At 39.5% G+C, this 16,087-nt stretch overlaps 1 protein-coding gene across 10 annotated transcripts in view; it reads right to left on the bottom strand.

Annotated features, from left to right (window-relative positions):
* Positions 1-16,087, bottom strand: part of Sytl2 (synaptotagmin like 2) — a 67,256-nt gene that overhangs the window by 28,434 nt on the left and 22,735 nt on the right. For 6 of the 10 annotated variants that reach the window (XM_042688471.1, XM_042688498.1, XM_042688481.1 and 3 more), the window contains exons 4-7: positions 15,733-15,814; positions 14,158-14,272; positions 10,462-11,247; positions 4,130-4,201 (exon numbers count right to left, since the gene is read on the bottom strand). In XM_042688471.1, the coding sequence (XP_042544405.1) occupies positions 4,130-4,201; positions 10,462-11,247; positions 14,158-14,272; positions 15,733-15,814 (1,055 nt within the window). Of the gene's footprint in view, positions 1-376; positions 4,202-10,461; positions 11,248-14,157; positions 14,273-15,732; positions 15,815-16,087 lie in introns of all 10 variants that reach the window. The other 4 variants (XM_042688443.1, XM_042688462.1, XM_042688435.1 and 1 more) reach the window with 1 other exon arrangement.

Genomic DNA, 16,087 nt, shown 5'->3' with positions numbered 1-16,087 from the left:
TTTCTTAACTTTGACTAGAGATTTCACTTAATATTACTAGTTAAGAAATTTCAATTAGTTCTAGGAGGAACCTCACAGTTGAAGGTGCCTTCTAAACCCAAAAGATTATTTTTAAATACTAAAATTCTACAGGTAGATATATTGAGAAATAAGGTAGCCTTGTAGGAAAGCTGTTCCTATGTAATTCACCTGAATAAACAACGTAAGTGAATTTTTTTTTTTAAATAAGAAAGGCTCAAGAGAACTAAAGTAAGAAAAAGAATGTAGCATTACTGGGATCATCAAGTTAACCCAATTTTTTAAAAAAAGGTATCCTTTACATTAGAATTTCATGAAGCAGACTTATAATGAATTTTAAAAAATCAAAAATGCTCACTAGAAGTACTTCTCCAGCTTTCTGCATTAGAAGTGGTGTTTCTATCCGAAAAGTCAGAGTCAGAGAAATTGCCTTTTTCTTGCTCTTCGTCTTGTCTCTTATATTCAACTTCATTTGCTTTTGGAGAGTTTTCTTTGTTTGTCCAGAGAGGGACAGGTTGCTTCTTTCTGGACCCACTAATTACTTTAGAAGCCTCTTCAAAGCCAGGCACCTGGAAAGGCCCTTGTCTCCCTGCAATATCACTTTCCTTGTCCCCGCCCTCTGGGGGTCTTATCATTTTAGTGGCCCCAATTTCATAGTCCTCAAGTCGTGAGGTTCCAGGGGTCTCTATATCACTTGCAGAACCACAATGATCTACCAGTAAATCAGCCACAGCTTCAACTCCCCCGACAAGTTTATCACACTCTTTGACTTGGGATTCCAGATCATTCATTTTGCCCTTCATTTTAGAGGCTCCTGAGGCTGGGCAGTAAACATGGGGCATTGTCCCCAAGACTCTAGATGGCTCTGACTGTGAGGGCCCCTTCTCAGGAGCCTCTTCCTCCACCGACAGCTCGAGCGAATAAAGAGGAGCTTCAGATACTTCTTTAAGTAGTTTCTCAAACCCAGTATCAAAAGCACTCTCAGTGATTGTGGGAGCCTCGATCTTTTCTACTGTTTCTTGCACTTCCTCAGGATGGATTTCAGAAGCAATGTGCCTGTCAGCACTACCTTTTATCTCTGATGAAGAAAGCATCTCTGGATCCTTTCCATGTGTTGATGGGGAGGTTTCTAGTGTTTCCCTCAGTTTTTCCCTCAGGAGTTTTTCTAAGCCAGTGCTGAATTCAAGGCAGCATTCTGATCTAGGTTCAATAATTGTTTGCCTCACCATTTCTGCCACTTCCTGAGGTAGTTCTATGTTATTCTGAGCCACAGTGGAAACAGATGAGCAAACGAGCTGTTCTGATGGAGATATTTGGGTAGCTAAATAAGATCTGTATTCACAAGCTTTATCAGGAACTATTTGGGAGGAATTACGAACAACTCTGTCCACTGTAACCTTTGGTGGGGCCACTCCCAGAGGACTTGGGAAACTACCTGCTACAGAGTTTCCTTCAGGAAGCTCTGCCTTCACTCCTCCAGGAACTGCTTCATTTCCAGGTGGATAACTCAGGCCAGCCTCTTTTAATAGCCTCTGTAATGTAGTATTTACATCAGCCATCACAGGTGTCGATGGAAGAATGATTTTCTCTATGGTCTCTGAAATTTCCTTTTGGGAGGGCAATGCCCTATCCTGGGGAGCCAGATGAGCATCCCAAGTAAAAGGCACATCTTTTGGCGAGTGAGTCTCATCCTCAAAATAGTGCTTTCTGCAAGGAGGGGAGGCCTGCTCCAGCAAAGGGGGTCCTTTTTCAGCCATTTGAAGCAAGCCTTCCCTGTGGAGCTCGCACTCACCACTATCAGCCTTCTGGGTGAAGGCTACATTTCCCAAAGTGGCATCCTCTTCTTGAAAAGGAGCTATTACCTCTCTCAGATAGGCTGAAGCATTGGGATCTTGTTTTGTTCCCTCTTCACAAAATTTGCCTTCTTCAGGCTGAGAGTTGGTTCTAGTGGTAATAGGTTCCAATGTGCTTTGCAGGGTAGAGTATGAAGCTCCAGTTGCTTCTTTCAGAAGTTTGTCTAGACAAGCAGCCAAAATGTCCTGTTTGAACTTTGGAGGGGCTACTGTTTTGTCTACACGCTCTTCAATGAGCTCTTTAGCGGTGATCTCCCTAGGTTCTTTGAGGTCTTCCTCAATAAGAGAATAATGTGCCTTTTGAGGCCACGTCCTAGTTTCAGAAATACCTGGCTTGAGTTCATATTTTCCACGAACTTGTCCATCGAAAGGTTGAATTGGAGGCAATGGAGCTAAACTGTCATTAAAAGTGACTTTGTCATCAATAGACAAAATTCCCATTTTCACTATGGATTCTTCAATCTCTTGAGTTGAGTAATCTGTTTCCTTCTTAATCACTGGAGTGAGCAACCATTCTGAATTTTTTTCCACATTTTCCTTGGATAGCTCATTTCCTGCCAACTGATGAGTGGACATTCCTAATGGTTTCAGCCGAAGTGTGGTTTCATCTGGTAGCACCTGGAGCGTGCACTTTGAGTTTAATTTCTTCATTTCCTGTCTTGCCATAAGGTTTTTATGGTTTAAAAGTGCTTCTACTTCATGAACATTTTTTCCTGATGATTTAGTATCATTGAATTCTTTGTGTTTCTGGTCATTCAAAAGTGTAGGTTTTGTGAGATTTGTAGTGTTCTCAAAATTATCCTTACTGTTTGCTCCTAAGTCCCAAAACTTTCTCAGATTCTCAAACTGTGAGTGATGATGGACTTGCTCAGTATTGGGTCCAGCTGTTCTTTCCTTTAGGGACATCACTTTAAAGTTGGCGTTTGATTCACCAATTGGAAGTCTACTTTTCTCCAAAGGAATCTGTCTTTCCCTCTCAGTATTTGAGGTACTGGGTAGTGCTGGTAAAGTCCTATCTCCTGCAGAGCACCAACTGTCTTCAACTGGCAATTGTTTTACAGACTTCTTCTGAAACACAGACAATTTTTCTGACAGGCCAGCTGAAGGAGAGTCTTTGGATGGATCTGGTATTTGGGGCCTGGGCTCTTCAAGTTGATTTGAGGAACAAACACTGGAGATATGGGGTACTTGGTCATTGTCATCAAGCACCACTCGCTTGGCAGTGACTTGACAATATTCATTCATATCTGTCGCCATGCCCTGTGACTTCAAAGGTTGGTATGTTTCAGCACAAGGTTGTTTCTGGCCACTTGAAGGTATGGGCTCTTTATGAGTTAAGTTAGCCGCAGGTTTCTCTCTTTCCCAAAAAGATATTCTTTCACTCACTCTTACATATTTCTCTCTTTGTGCTTGCTTCTTGGGAACCTCGCTAGCATCTTGCCAAGGAGATCCCCCATGGGCAGCCCCAGGGGACATATGCCTAGTCTCTGTCTCTAAGGAAGCCTGAAGGATGGAACTATTTCCTTTTTTGTTCTTTATCTCTGCTTCCACATCGTCCTTCAAATTTGGTTTGTGGGCAAATGTCCATGAGTGAAGATTCACTTGGGTGTTTTCTCTATTTTTTTCTTGGACAGGAAGTTTGGGTTCTCCTTTGCCCAAGCTGCCAATATTCTTAGAGTTGCACAGAGCTTGCACTTGAGAGTCAGATCCTTGGAGAATGCTGCAGGAGTAATTACTGGGTGCAGCAGGTGACCCATTTCCTTTTCCAGTGCTTATTGAATTTTGGCTAACGTCCATAGTTTTACTTCCTTGACTTGAAGTATCATAGCTTTCAAATGGTATACTCAGATCTTTCCCTGCGGTGCCTTGTTGAGATAAATTCATAGATTCAGATTTGCTATTCATGTTGTTATCTTTACAGTTTTCAGAAAGCAGCATATCTCCCTCTCTTTGAAATGTTAAGTCAGGTTTCACAGGCTTCAATGTAACTTTGGTAGGTGATAGGGCCTTTGAGTCATTTTCTTTTAGACTGACATTCTCCATCTCCAAGGCAACAATATCCTTCAATGGTGAGTCTGCTTTTTCTTTGGTCTCTATTCCTTGGGAATGTTGGAAGGATGGGTTACTGTCATCTGAATGAGAACTTCGGTTAAACCAGTCTAGGACTTTAGATATGGAATCATCAGTTGTCTTCCTTATCTCACTGACTTGTGAACCAGAGCATAAGGATGTCTTAGCCTCAAGAAGAGGGAGCTTACCTTGCTGATGGTCTCTAGAACTGTGATCCAGTACCTGAGATGGCTCAGGCTTAATACAATGAGACAGTTCATCTGCAACACAGAAATGCTTTTGTAAATAAGAGAATACTTAAGGAATTATTCAATCATTCACATTATTTTTTGTAAAAGGTACTTTGGTTTGCACTTGTTATACCACTCAGTTTGTAGCAGTATTTTTTCAGAGGTTGTAATAAGCCATTCTAAGTGGGTATTTACAAAAGGGACTCTATAAAGACTCTATAAAGACAGGCAAATGTAGACCCCTGAAAGTAGTGTGTAGACCTTGTTAGGCCATTTCTTTGAAATCCTTGGCTTCTTTTAAAAATTAATGTGGATCTTACATTCTGCTCCAAGTTATGCATTAAATATTAATTTTCTCCTGCCTTCAAATCTCTGTACAGACACACTCCAGGAAGATACAGCATGCTGATTCTATGCTTCCCTCATCCCCTGGCACATGACCTTAAACACTAAAGGGGGCTTATTACCAAGTGTGAAAAGCACAACCTTAAGTGATTTCAGCAGTTAGTAAAACAACTTTTAAGTAAGACTGAACAATTCCTCCAGAACATGTAAATGAGGATATTTGCAAAGTTGGGTCTTATTCCTGATACAGGGAGTCAGAATTTCTATACATAGAGCCAGAGATTGCTCATAAAGACTCTGGCTGTTCCTACTGTTTGCTTTGCACACTGGGGTTTTAGAACCCAGATTTGAACAGGCCCACCATTGTGCCCCATTTCCTTTCTACCTTTTGTATGTGTGTGTGTGTGTGTGTGTTAGCTATTTCTGTGAACCCAGTGAGTGAGCTAAACTGAGGACTGATGTAGAATGTGATCCCCTACTCTGCTTCCTGATGTCAGCCAACCTAAGGCTAGTGGGCTGGAGAAGGATATTCGCTCTTTTTTTTTTTTTTTTTTGGTCCAGTTGTGGGGCCTGAACTCTGGGCCTGGGCACTGTCCCTCAGCTCTTCAGCTCAAGGCTTACTGCTCTACCACTTGAGCCACAGCGCCACTTCCGGCTTTTTTCTTTTTGCTTATGTGGTGCTGAAGAATCGAACCCAGGTCCTCAGGCATGCAAGGCAAGCACTCTATCACTGAGCCACTTCCCAGCTCCGATATTCGCTCTTTCTAAACCATCACAAAGGCAGAGTCCTTGCTGAGCCTGTCATATAAGACATCTGAATTCAGACATTTTGTTAACATCCATTAAGCATTTACTTCAGACTGTAGTTAAAACATGAATGTTTTAATAGTTCTCTCTTTTAAAGTGATATGCTATGTAACACACGAACAGGGATGTTCCTAAAAATTGTGTGAATTTTATGAAGTCAGCCACATTTCAAATGCAATAAAACACATGTAAATTCATGATATTTGATCTCTAATTTTAATAATCAATTCTGCCTAAGTATAAAATGACAAAGAGTTTGTAGGATAACTGACACATAGTTGCTACTTGTTTCCTTCTTTAAGGATATGGTTGTCTATTTAGAGATTGATGATGAAAAGAACTGATACACTATTATTGATTTAAAAAAGTCTAGGCAGGGGCTGGGAAGGTGGCTCAGTGGTAGAGCGCTTGCCTTGCATTCCTGAGGCCCTGGGTTCGATTCTTCAGCACCACATAAGCAAAAAGAAAAAAAGCTGGAAGTGGTGCTGTGGCTCAAGTGGTAGAGCGCTAGCCTTGAGCTGAAGAGCTGAGGGACAGCGCCCAGGCCCAGAGTTCAGGCCCCACGACTGGACCCCCCCCCCCAAAAAAAAAAAGTCTAGGCAGTATAAATGCAATTTATAAATTATATTTATACCTATAGATTTTTGGAAGAATCTACAGCTAACTGTTAGTTATGGAAGTTCTCACATTAAAAATAAAAAAAAAACTTTTTACCTTATTTTTTCTCAGTGTAAGATTCAGTGTGATACTAGCTTTCTCGCAGCTCAGAACTAAAGATAAACCCTTATGATTCATACCCTTAAAGTCTAGACTTTTGATCCTAATCATTTTTTGTTTGTTTGATGTTTCTTGGTGCCAATATTAGGGCTTGAACTAAGGGCTTCACACACTTAATCAGTTTTTTTGCTCATAGCTGGCTCTGTACTACTTGAACTAGGCTTCCAGTCTTGCATTTTTTGTGTGTGTGTGCTGGTCCCGGGGCTTGAACTCAGGGACTGGGAGCTGTCCCTGAGCTTTTGTGCTCTAAGGCTAGCACTATACCACTTGAGCCACAGCTCCATTTCTAGATTTTTATTACTTAATTGGAGATAAGAGTCTCACAGACTTTCCTGCCCAGGCTTTGAACCATGGTCATCAGATCTCAGCTTCCTGATTAGCTAGGGTTACAGGCATGAGTCACCAGCACCCAGCAGTTTTGCTAGCTACATTGGAGATGGAATCTTGTGAGCTTTCCTGCCTGAGCTGGTGTGGAACCTAAACCCTCTAAATCTCAGCCTCTTGAGTAGTAAGGTTTATAGATGTGAGCCACTATTATCCAGCCCTATTTTTAAAATATTCCAGTATTTACCTGTACACATCATTGTAAGAAGTCAAAGAGGAAAATAGGCATTAATGAATAAGCAAAATGTGTTGGTAAGTTCTCTTGTAACAGAAGGGCTGTTAGCCAAATGAACTGTTTCAGCTGATGTTTCCTCCTAAATTTAACAATCAACTAAGATTTAAGTCATGCCAAAACACATTAGAGGGGCATTAGCGATGGTAATTAGTAATTCTGAGGACTGAGGTATGATAATATTGTAAAATATGATTTAGAGCCATAGCTCTATACACCAACACTGCATTTGACAAGTGTTTCTAAAAATTAACATTTTCAGGGAATAGCACCCTGTTAGTGGTTTCCATTAAAGTAGAAGTACTTGCTCTCTGAATGAGACCATTTTGCCTGTTTTGGGAATGGGGTAGTCTGAGGAGTTGTCAAATTTTGGATTATGTTTGCTAGTTTAGAAGTAGCCAGTGGTTGAACTAGTGAGTAGATGAAAGAAAGTACAATGATTTTGTTTCTATGATAGATATTCTGTAAAAATCTGAAATGTTTCTTTCAGCTAGCTTGATGTGTCGATGCACAGACAAGTATTTTGCTTTTCTCACTGGCTATATTGTAATATTAAATGAGGTAAAAAAAATAAAAATCTGCCCTTTGATTTATTCAATGTTTTGGTTCAGAAGTTTTTTTTGTTGTTGTTTTGTTTTTGCCAGTTGTAGAGCCTGAACTCTGGGCCTGGGCGCTATCCCTCAACTTTCAGCTCAAGGCTAGTGCTCTACCACTTGAGCCACAGTGCCACTTCCGGCTTTTTTTTCCTGCTTATGTGGTGCTGAGGAATCGAACCCAGGGCCTCATGCATGCAAGATAACCACTCTACCACTGAGCCACCTTCCCAGACTAGGTTCAGAAGTTTTTAAGCTGTGTTCCTGCCTACTCTGCAAATGCAGCTTTGTAGTGGACATCCTCTTCAAAGGGGAAAGCTCCTTCTTATGTCTTATCACTTGACTTTCTTATGGCAGACCTTCACAAACCTTCAGACAGGATGGCCTGTACAATACTCCCTTCCTCCAAATACAGGAGCAGAAACCAACACTACCCCAGTCATGATGATCTAGGTTTAAAGCTGTAAATGTGGCCTCTAGTCCTAGACTTGTGGTGTATACTTTTGTGTATTCATGTATAGGGAAGGGTCAGTTACTTGATGGTTTGGGGAGTCTATCTTGATGTTTGTGGAGGGGGTGAATATTGCTAAGTCATCAACAGTTTTTCATTTAGGGTGAGTCGTGTGCAAGTAGCCCATGAGCACAGTGAAGCAGCGAAGACATAAGCTTTCCTAGTGATAAAGCAAACAGGTTTTGTATCTTATTTTTTTATCAGATGTAAAAGTTATGCATAAATTTTTTTGTTGTTTTTTAGTAACTGTCACGTAAGGAAAAGTCTCAGCTTTCTTAAGCAGCCTTTCAGAGGCACAGTGGCTCAGGAGCGAAAGCTGACTGGCCTAACCTACTGAAAAGATCCTGTCCTTGATCATCTTCACCCATCCTGCAGTCCTCCCCACAGAGGAACCACACTGTTGTATTCTAGTAATTCACTGTGATTTATAGTAAGCCAGAGGTGTCATTCTATTGTGCACTTTGTCAAACCTCTCACATGACTTTAATAAGCTTAGTAAATTTGCTGGCTACATCAGGGGTCTGCTAGTGGTTGATATAGTGCACGATATTTTCCTTTTCAGTTTGACATGTAGAATCATTTTTACTTTTATGACAACTGACAGTCTTAATAGCTCAGTTGATTTGAAACTAACAATATAACTATGTAAAAGGTAAAATGGTATTTGTGTTCAGTAAATGTTTAAAAAAAAAAAAACAGCCAGGCACCAGTGGCTCACACCTGTAATCCCAGTTACTCAGGAGGCTGAGATCTGATAGTTCAGATTGAGGTTCAAAGCCAGCCTGGGCAGGAAAGTCTGTGAGACTCTTATCTCCATTGACTACCAGAAAATCGGAAGTGAAGCTGTGGCTCAAGTGGTAAAGCCCTCGCCTTGAGCTGAAGAGCGCAGGGACGGCATGCAGGCCCAGAGTTCAAGCCCCACAACCAACAAAAATAAAATAAAGTAAAATAAACAAAAAAGTCAGGCCATACAGAGCTAGGTATGGTGGTGTAATTCCAGCTCATGATTGGAAGAAAAAACCAAAGAGAGAATTGTGGTGCTAGTAAAACCTAGGCAAAAATTCTACTACAACTCACAGCTAGCTTTCATGACTCATGGGACCTTGCATTCAAGCCCGACTTAAAAAAATCAACACAAAGACATAAATACACAATTATAGAGGCAGTCAGGAAAAAAAACAAGTGCTGTTTCAAAACAAGGAAAAGTTTGGAAATATTTTTATATTACTTTTAACAAAGGGAAATATTACCAAAGTGGTTTTCTTTTCATCCTTTGAATAGACCTTTTAGAAAATACTATGCAATTATTTGCTAATGTTTGATCAAGCATCAGTAATTTTCTTTAACATGAGTTCTCTTATTTCTGGAAGAAGTATTTGCTAATTTTCAATTTTTCAAAGGTTTGTTATGTTCAAATGATTTAAAATGTCCAAGAAGTAAAGGACACTTTGTCTTATAAGACATAGATGGATCTGAATATTTATAAAACTGTAGGACTGAGAAAAAGTAAAACAAGGTTCACCTAATCACCTAATACTAATAAGAAAGTAGAACAAAACTTGATTGTTTATATCCTAAATTTTCCCTGAATGTGTGTGTATGCGCACACGCATGCACACACATGTGCACACATGTGCATATCATGACATGGGAGGCTGGGGATGTACTTCCATATATGAATACTTGCCTAGCATGTGTAAGGACCTAGGTTTGGTCCTCTGTCTGTGTGTATGTATATGCATATATATGTATATATGCATATACATATATGTACATATACATGTATATATATATATATATATATATATATATATATATATATATATACCATAGAGTTGTAGATTTATGGAACATCAGAGAGAGTACACAGCATTATTTTTTCCCTTGCTTTTGTTTTTCTTTTAAATGTAAGAATGAGAAGGTATTTGAAGGGCTGGACATGTGGCTCAAGTGGCAAAACATTTATCGACCAAGTTAAGATCCTGGTTTCAATCCCTAGTACAGACGGACAGACAGACAGAGACAGAAAGACATAGAGAAGCAGGAAAAGCAGTACCTTCACTTTTTCTCAACTCAGACCACCTGAGGGAGAAAGGGCCTTCAGAACTGTTAAAAAGTCAAAGAACAAGTGGTTGGAGACACAAATGGCTGGAGAGCCTGGGCAGGCCAAAGTCTGGGGTTTTATCACGGCAAATACTCAAAGTCTGGTTTCCATTGTTTGAGGCAAGTAAGTAAAGGTTCTCTTGAGAACCAAAATGGTAATTCACATACTTACACTATTCACGAATTTACATTAGTAATAATACATTTTACTCTTTACAAAGCTATTCTCATTTCTATCACTCTTACTATATTTAGACACCTTCATTTAACTCACAACATTGTCATTTGCTTAAATAAGTGATAGAGTTACTCGTGTAGAGTTAAATAGAGCTCATATTAAACTAAGAGAGAAACTGTGCTGTCCTAGTTCTTTTTGTAATACTGGGGATGAATACTGGGAAAAGCCTCAGGACCCCTCTGTCTAAATTGTAGCTAGAATGTTGAGGAAGCAAAATTATTCTTCTATGGGGCTGACTAGTCTTGCCATTCCAAGCTTCCTAGATCTATTTTTGTAAGTTGGTAACAATGATTCTCTTACCAGCAGGGCTTTTGGAGAATTTTGATTCAAGCCTTGTTAATTCTTGGTGTTCACTGCTAGTGGGTGACTCCTCAATCGATTGTGCTTTTGGAGTCAGAACTTCTGAGTAAGAGTGGAATCCATTATTTGGACTAGAACCAGAAGGTGGTTGTGTTTCATTTTTTGTCACACTTGGACTTGATCTTGACTCATGAAAAGGTAAAAGCTTTCTGTGAGAGGGCTTCAGGTCCTCCAGAAATCCATATGTGTCCTCTATCTCTTCTGTTCCATTCTTCAACTTGTCAGATTCTAAAACACTAAATTCTCCCACTTCCCTGCCATGAATGAGTCCAGAACTCTGGGGAAGTTCATCCTTTACTGCAGAGAATCTCACATGCTTTAATGGCTCCAGTGAGCATGAGGACGAATCATCTTCTAAAGACAGGTCTTTCTCAGAAATTCTCTCATGGATGGTTAAGCCAGGTGACACAATTTTGGTTCGAGGTTCAAATGTGTGATTTAGGCGAAGAGTTTCTGAGTCTGTACTGCTGGAGCTAGAATTGCGTTTGAGAATCCCTCTTGGAACTGCTTTGGCATTCAAGGAGTCTGTCCTTTGTCTAGGAAAAGGCTGGTTATCATCTTGCTTAGAACCATTGGATTTGTAGATCAATTTTCTGGCTTTAGGGATTGGAGCTTTGCCTTGAGGCCCACTCACAGGCCCTTCTGGCAAGGGATGCTTTGGCTTCTCTAACATTTGGCTTGAAATATCTTGAGTAAATGGCTTTTCTTTTGACTCGAACAATTCACCTGAAAATTAAAACATATGAGGTCACACTATATTAATTGGAGAGCAACTCTACAATCTAAAATCCTTATAAATTTAGCCTATATGTAGTTTAAAAATACTAAAATATTAAAGATAGTAAAGTAAGTAGTATAAATGCAGCCCTCATAAGAAAAGCCTTTAAAAAATCATACACTGGTATTAGAGGCATGGCTCAGGTGATAGAGTGTTAGCCAGTGAGCAAAAGTGTCAGATCAAGAGTTCAAATTCTGGTTTCAGATAGAAAGAAAATCATAAACAGAGGCATAGAGGACTTTTTAGGACAATGAAATGAATTTTTAGGATACTACAGTGGTAAACACATGTCACATCTTTTTCCAAACTCATGAAGTACATAACACCAATAATGATCCTTTCTAGAAACTATTGACTTTGGTGACAGAGATGACAAAGGAGCTCATCAGTTACAGTAAACATATTCAACTGTGATGTTAGTAATGGGAGAGACTATCCATGTGTGCAGATAAGAGTATACAGGGCAGTGGTACTCAGTAAATACCATGTGGAAAATGAACTATACAACTTGTCAATGGGGATGGGAAGGGACAATGGGAGAGAGAAAAGGAAAAGGTGACACTGCCCAAAAAGAAATGTACTCATTACCTGACTTACATAACTGTAACCCCTCTGTATATTACCTTTATAATAACAATTAAAAAAATTTAAAAATTAAAAGAGTGTATATGGATAATGTGTATACTTTCTGCAAGTGTTGTAAACCTACTGGTCTAAAAAATAAAGACTACTAAAAAAGTCTACTTAATTGCACTGCAGATAGATTGCAAATTCAAGATTTCTGTGTTTGAAACTGATTGATGGTATACTTTAGGGAGGAGTAGCAATGGTATAACTCCTGTGAATAACTAATGAACTGTTTAACAAAATGAATACCAGAAAACAGAAACATGTTGGGCAGGGGACAATGATGCAGGGAATACAAATGAAGGGAGGAAAGGTAAGTAAATACAGTCATTATATTTAATGTTCATTGTAAGGGAAAATAGAATTGGAAGGGGAAAATGGAGGGGAATAGAACTGTAAACTCTTTGTACAGCTACTTAACAATAAAATTGAAAAAAGAAAAATATTATTATGTTTGGTTGGGCACTGGTGGCTTATGACTAACTCTAGCTACTTAGGCTCCTGAGATCTGAGGACCATGGTTCAAAGCTAGCCCAAGCAGAAAAGTCTATGAAACTCTATCATGAACAGCAAAAAGTCAACTGGAGGTAGGGCTCAAGTGGTAGAACAAAAGAACAAAAGCCATGAATTTAAATTCAAAGGCCAGTATGGGCACACATTGTATTTTAATTTACTTTGTAGCATTTTATACTCAATACAAAAAGTGTTTTTAAAAAACCTAAAAAGAGGGGCTGGGAAGGTGGCTCAGTGATAAGAGTGCTTGCCTCGCATGCACGAGGCCCTGGGTTCGATTCCTCACCACCATATAAGCAGAAAAAGCCCAAAGTGGCTCTGTGGCTCAAGTGGTAGAGTGCTAGCCTTGAGCTGAAGAGCTGAGGGACAGCGCCCAGGCCCAAAGTTCAGGTCCCACGACCGAGCAAACAAAAACAAAAACAAACCAAAAAAACCTAAAAAGAAAATTTCTCAGTTAGGCACCAATGGCTTACGCCTGTAATCCTAGCTACTCCAGAAGCTGAGATCTGAGGCTTGCAGTTCAAAGCCAGCCCAGGCAGGAAAGTCTGTGAAAGTCTTAATTCCTTAACCACTAAAAAGCTGAAAAGGTGCTGTGGCTCAAATGGTAGAGTGCTGGCCTTGAGTGAAAGCTCAGGGATAGTGCCCAGGCCTGACAAGCCCCAGGACTGGTGCGCGCACAGACACACACAGACACACACACAGACACACACACAGACACACAGACACACACACACACACACACCCAGAAAGAAAGAGAGAGAGAGAGAGGAAGGGAGGGAGAGAGAGAGAGAGAGAGAGAGAGAGAGAGGAAGGGAAGGAAGGAGGGAGGGAGGGAGGAAGGAAGAGAAGGAAGGGAAGGAGAGAGAAATATTTATCAAAAATGCTTTAAAAAACACAGAAATCACTTTAAAAATTCATGCATTTGAATCCTAAAAGGCAACTCAATTTTTTAAAAAAGAAAATCTCAGTACCTAAGACAAAAAATTTTGTCAAAAAGTTAAAAGCAAACAGGTAACCAGTTCCAGTGATTTTTTTTCCTACAAAATATTTTATGTACTATACAGTGTACCCAATGGAAACTAGATTAATGTTAAAACAGGCTAATTGAAACCCTTCACCATATTACTCAATTGTTAATTTTCTACCCCATGGCTACCTTCTCATAGTTCTTTTTAAAGAGATGAAATTATCTACTATTTCCTTTTAATAGTTTGTAAGAACTATAAAATTCCCTTAGAGGCAAACTAAAATCACTTAAGCCGTGAAATTATTCCAGTGCTCCTGGGCAAATGTGCTGGTAATTACAAATTAGAAGATCTTTGTCAAGTAGCCTGTTCTTTTTGAGGCAAACTTTAAAAAAAAATTTCTTTCAACCTCTGTTAATTTTAAACAGACAACTGTGTTAGTATGTGGTATGTATCCAACAAGTACTATTAAGACTTTGGTTAAGACAGGCTTTGGTTAAAAAACTTCCCTACTCACTGCTGAAGGATTCCAAGGCACGGAGGTCACAAAGCAAGTGGCAGCTCCGAGATTTGGAAGACACGAAGATCCAGTTTCTAACATTTCTCTTTTCCCAATGGGCACAGAAGGATAAGAAAAGCATCAGGACTTTTCACTTTCTCTGAGAAGTTATTTTAGTGAAAAGAACTCTGACAATTTCCCTCATCCACAGATAACAACCATAAAAATATGTAGTCCATAAAAATAATATTTACCCTCTTTTGAAATCTGAAATAAACCAGCTCTTCCATTTTTTGACTGCTCATTTTTGGTTTGTTGAGATAAGTGATCTTCTGGCAACTTAGAGTTATTAAATGGATTCTTCCTTTGCTGGGAAAAAATATTGTTTATTAAACAGTTTAAATGTCATAACAACAACTCAGCATTAGCATATGCTTATCATTTCTTCTATTTGCTAGATTACCCAGTCAATTCTATCATCTGGCATGTTTGAAAAACAAAAACTGATTAATCTAGTTAGCACACAATTATCACACTCTTAAGAAGTTCAGAAACAGGAATTCAAATAAAAATTTCACTTTTTACAAGTAAGGACAGAATGTCTCCCTGGATATGTCAAGTCAAGGTCAAGGCAAGCCTGGGCCTCTACAAATCAGGTCAGATTCCTACCAGGGCTCTTTCTACCACACCAGGCACTATGCTAGATTATAATTGTATGCAATTTGTGATTGACTTTTTATTAAGGATTTAGGAGACTCTTCAGTTATCTTGCAGTACTTCTTAGACATTATTACGGTCAATTCTAATAATAGAAAGAGAACTAGCAGAGTATAGGCTTTTGTTTTGCTTGTGGTGCTTAAGTTTAAACTCAGTGCCCAGTAGCTGCAGTCAAATGCCCTGCTACTCAAGCCAGACCCCTCGCCCTTGTTTTGTTTTGCTGATCTTGGAATCCTCCCATCTCTGCTTGCTTCCCCAGTGTTAAGCTTAACCACGTGTGAATAACCATGACCAATCCGAGGTGTTCTTTTTTTTTTTTAGTTATCTTTAAGTAGCTATAGAAAGGAGTTGTCTTTTAACAAAGCAGTTTAGGAATACAATGCATCATGATCAATGTTACCCCTTTCAACATTTTTTTTTTGGAGTCAGGGTCTGGCTATGTAGCCCAGGCTGACCTCAAATTTATCATTCTCCTGCCTTTAGGGATTTTTTTTTTTTTAGATTAGTATGACTAAATATCCCTTCAAAATGCCTATGATCTCATAAATTGGTGAATTCCTCACAGAAGCAGATATCTAACAGAAATTCACAGAAATATCTAACAGAAATTCAGAAAGCCACATTACATGTGCTTAAATTTTTTTTTTTTTTTTGGTTCAGTTGTGGGGCCTGAACTCTGGGCCTGGGCGCTGTCCCTCAGGTCTTCAGCTCAAGGCTAGTGCTCTACCATTTGAGCCACAGCGCCACTTCCGGCTTTTTTCTTTTTGCTTATGTGGTGCTGAGGAATCAAACCCAGGGCCTCATGCATGCAAGGTAAGCTCTCTACCACTGAGCCACCTTCCCAGCCCCACATGTACTTAAATTTAACCCCACCAAATAGCTTCTGATGTTTTACTCTCTCGGGCAAGAAATCTGGGCCTTCAGCAATGAACGTAGTCTTGATCAGTTTTCTTTTGGTGGCAAAAAATACTGTCTTATAGTAACTAATTATCAATAGCTAGTATCACAAAAACTAACACAAAGTTCTCTTCATGTCTTGGTGCTTGAATAAAGTAAAAAAAAAAAAAGACATTCCCATTTAAGATAAGAGTTTTGCAATGTAGCATATCTACCTTGGCTGGAGAAACGGTGGATTCCCTTGTGTTTTCCTGGGATGCATCAATGGCAGTGGAGGCTGAACTCATTACACAGGAACTGCAAAAGAAACCATTCAGAAAATACCATCTCATCCCTTGAGAAGCATCAATCAAGCCTCATAAAGCAAGCCTTCAAAAGCTTTAGTGTATGACGGGAAAGAAAGTTTGTAAAAATGGAACTGCCAGGAAGAGAAAAGGAGTTAGGGCCTAGAAAAATTAAGCACCAAAACAAAGGAAATGGCAGAACAGAAAAGATAAGCATGAGAAAAAGAAAAGGAAAAAAACAAAAACAAGAAACACCCCTCTGGAGCCTTGATGCTATGACCAGAGT

Source organism: Dipodomys spectabilis, unplaced genomic scaffold (assembly GCF_019054845.1).
Source record: "Dipodomys spectabilis isolate Male_0828 unplaced genomic scaffold, ASM1905484v1 ptg000003l, whole genome shotgun sequence".
Lineage (NCBI taxonomy): Eukaryota > Metazoa > Chordata > Mammalia > Rodentia > Heteromyidae > Dipodomys > Dipodomys spectabilis.
The sequence above is the reverse complement of the archived record's forward strand: the minus strand, read 5'-3'. Positions and strand labels throughout refer to the sequence as shown.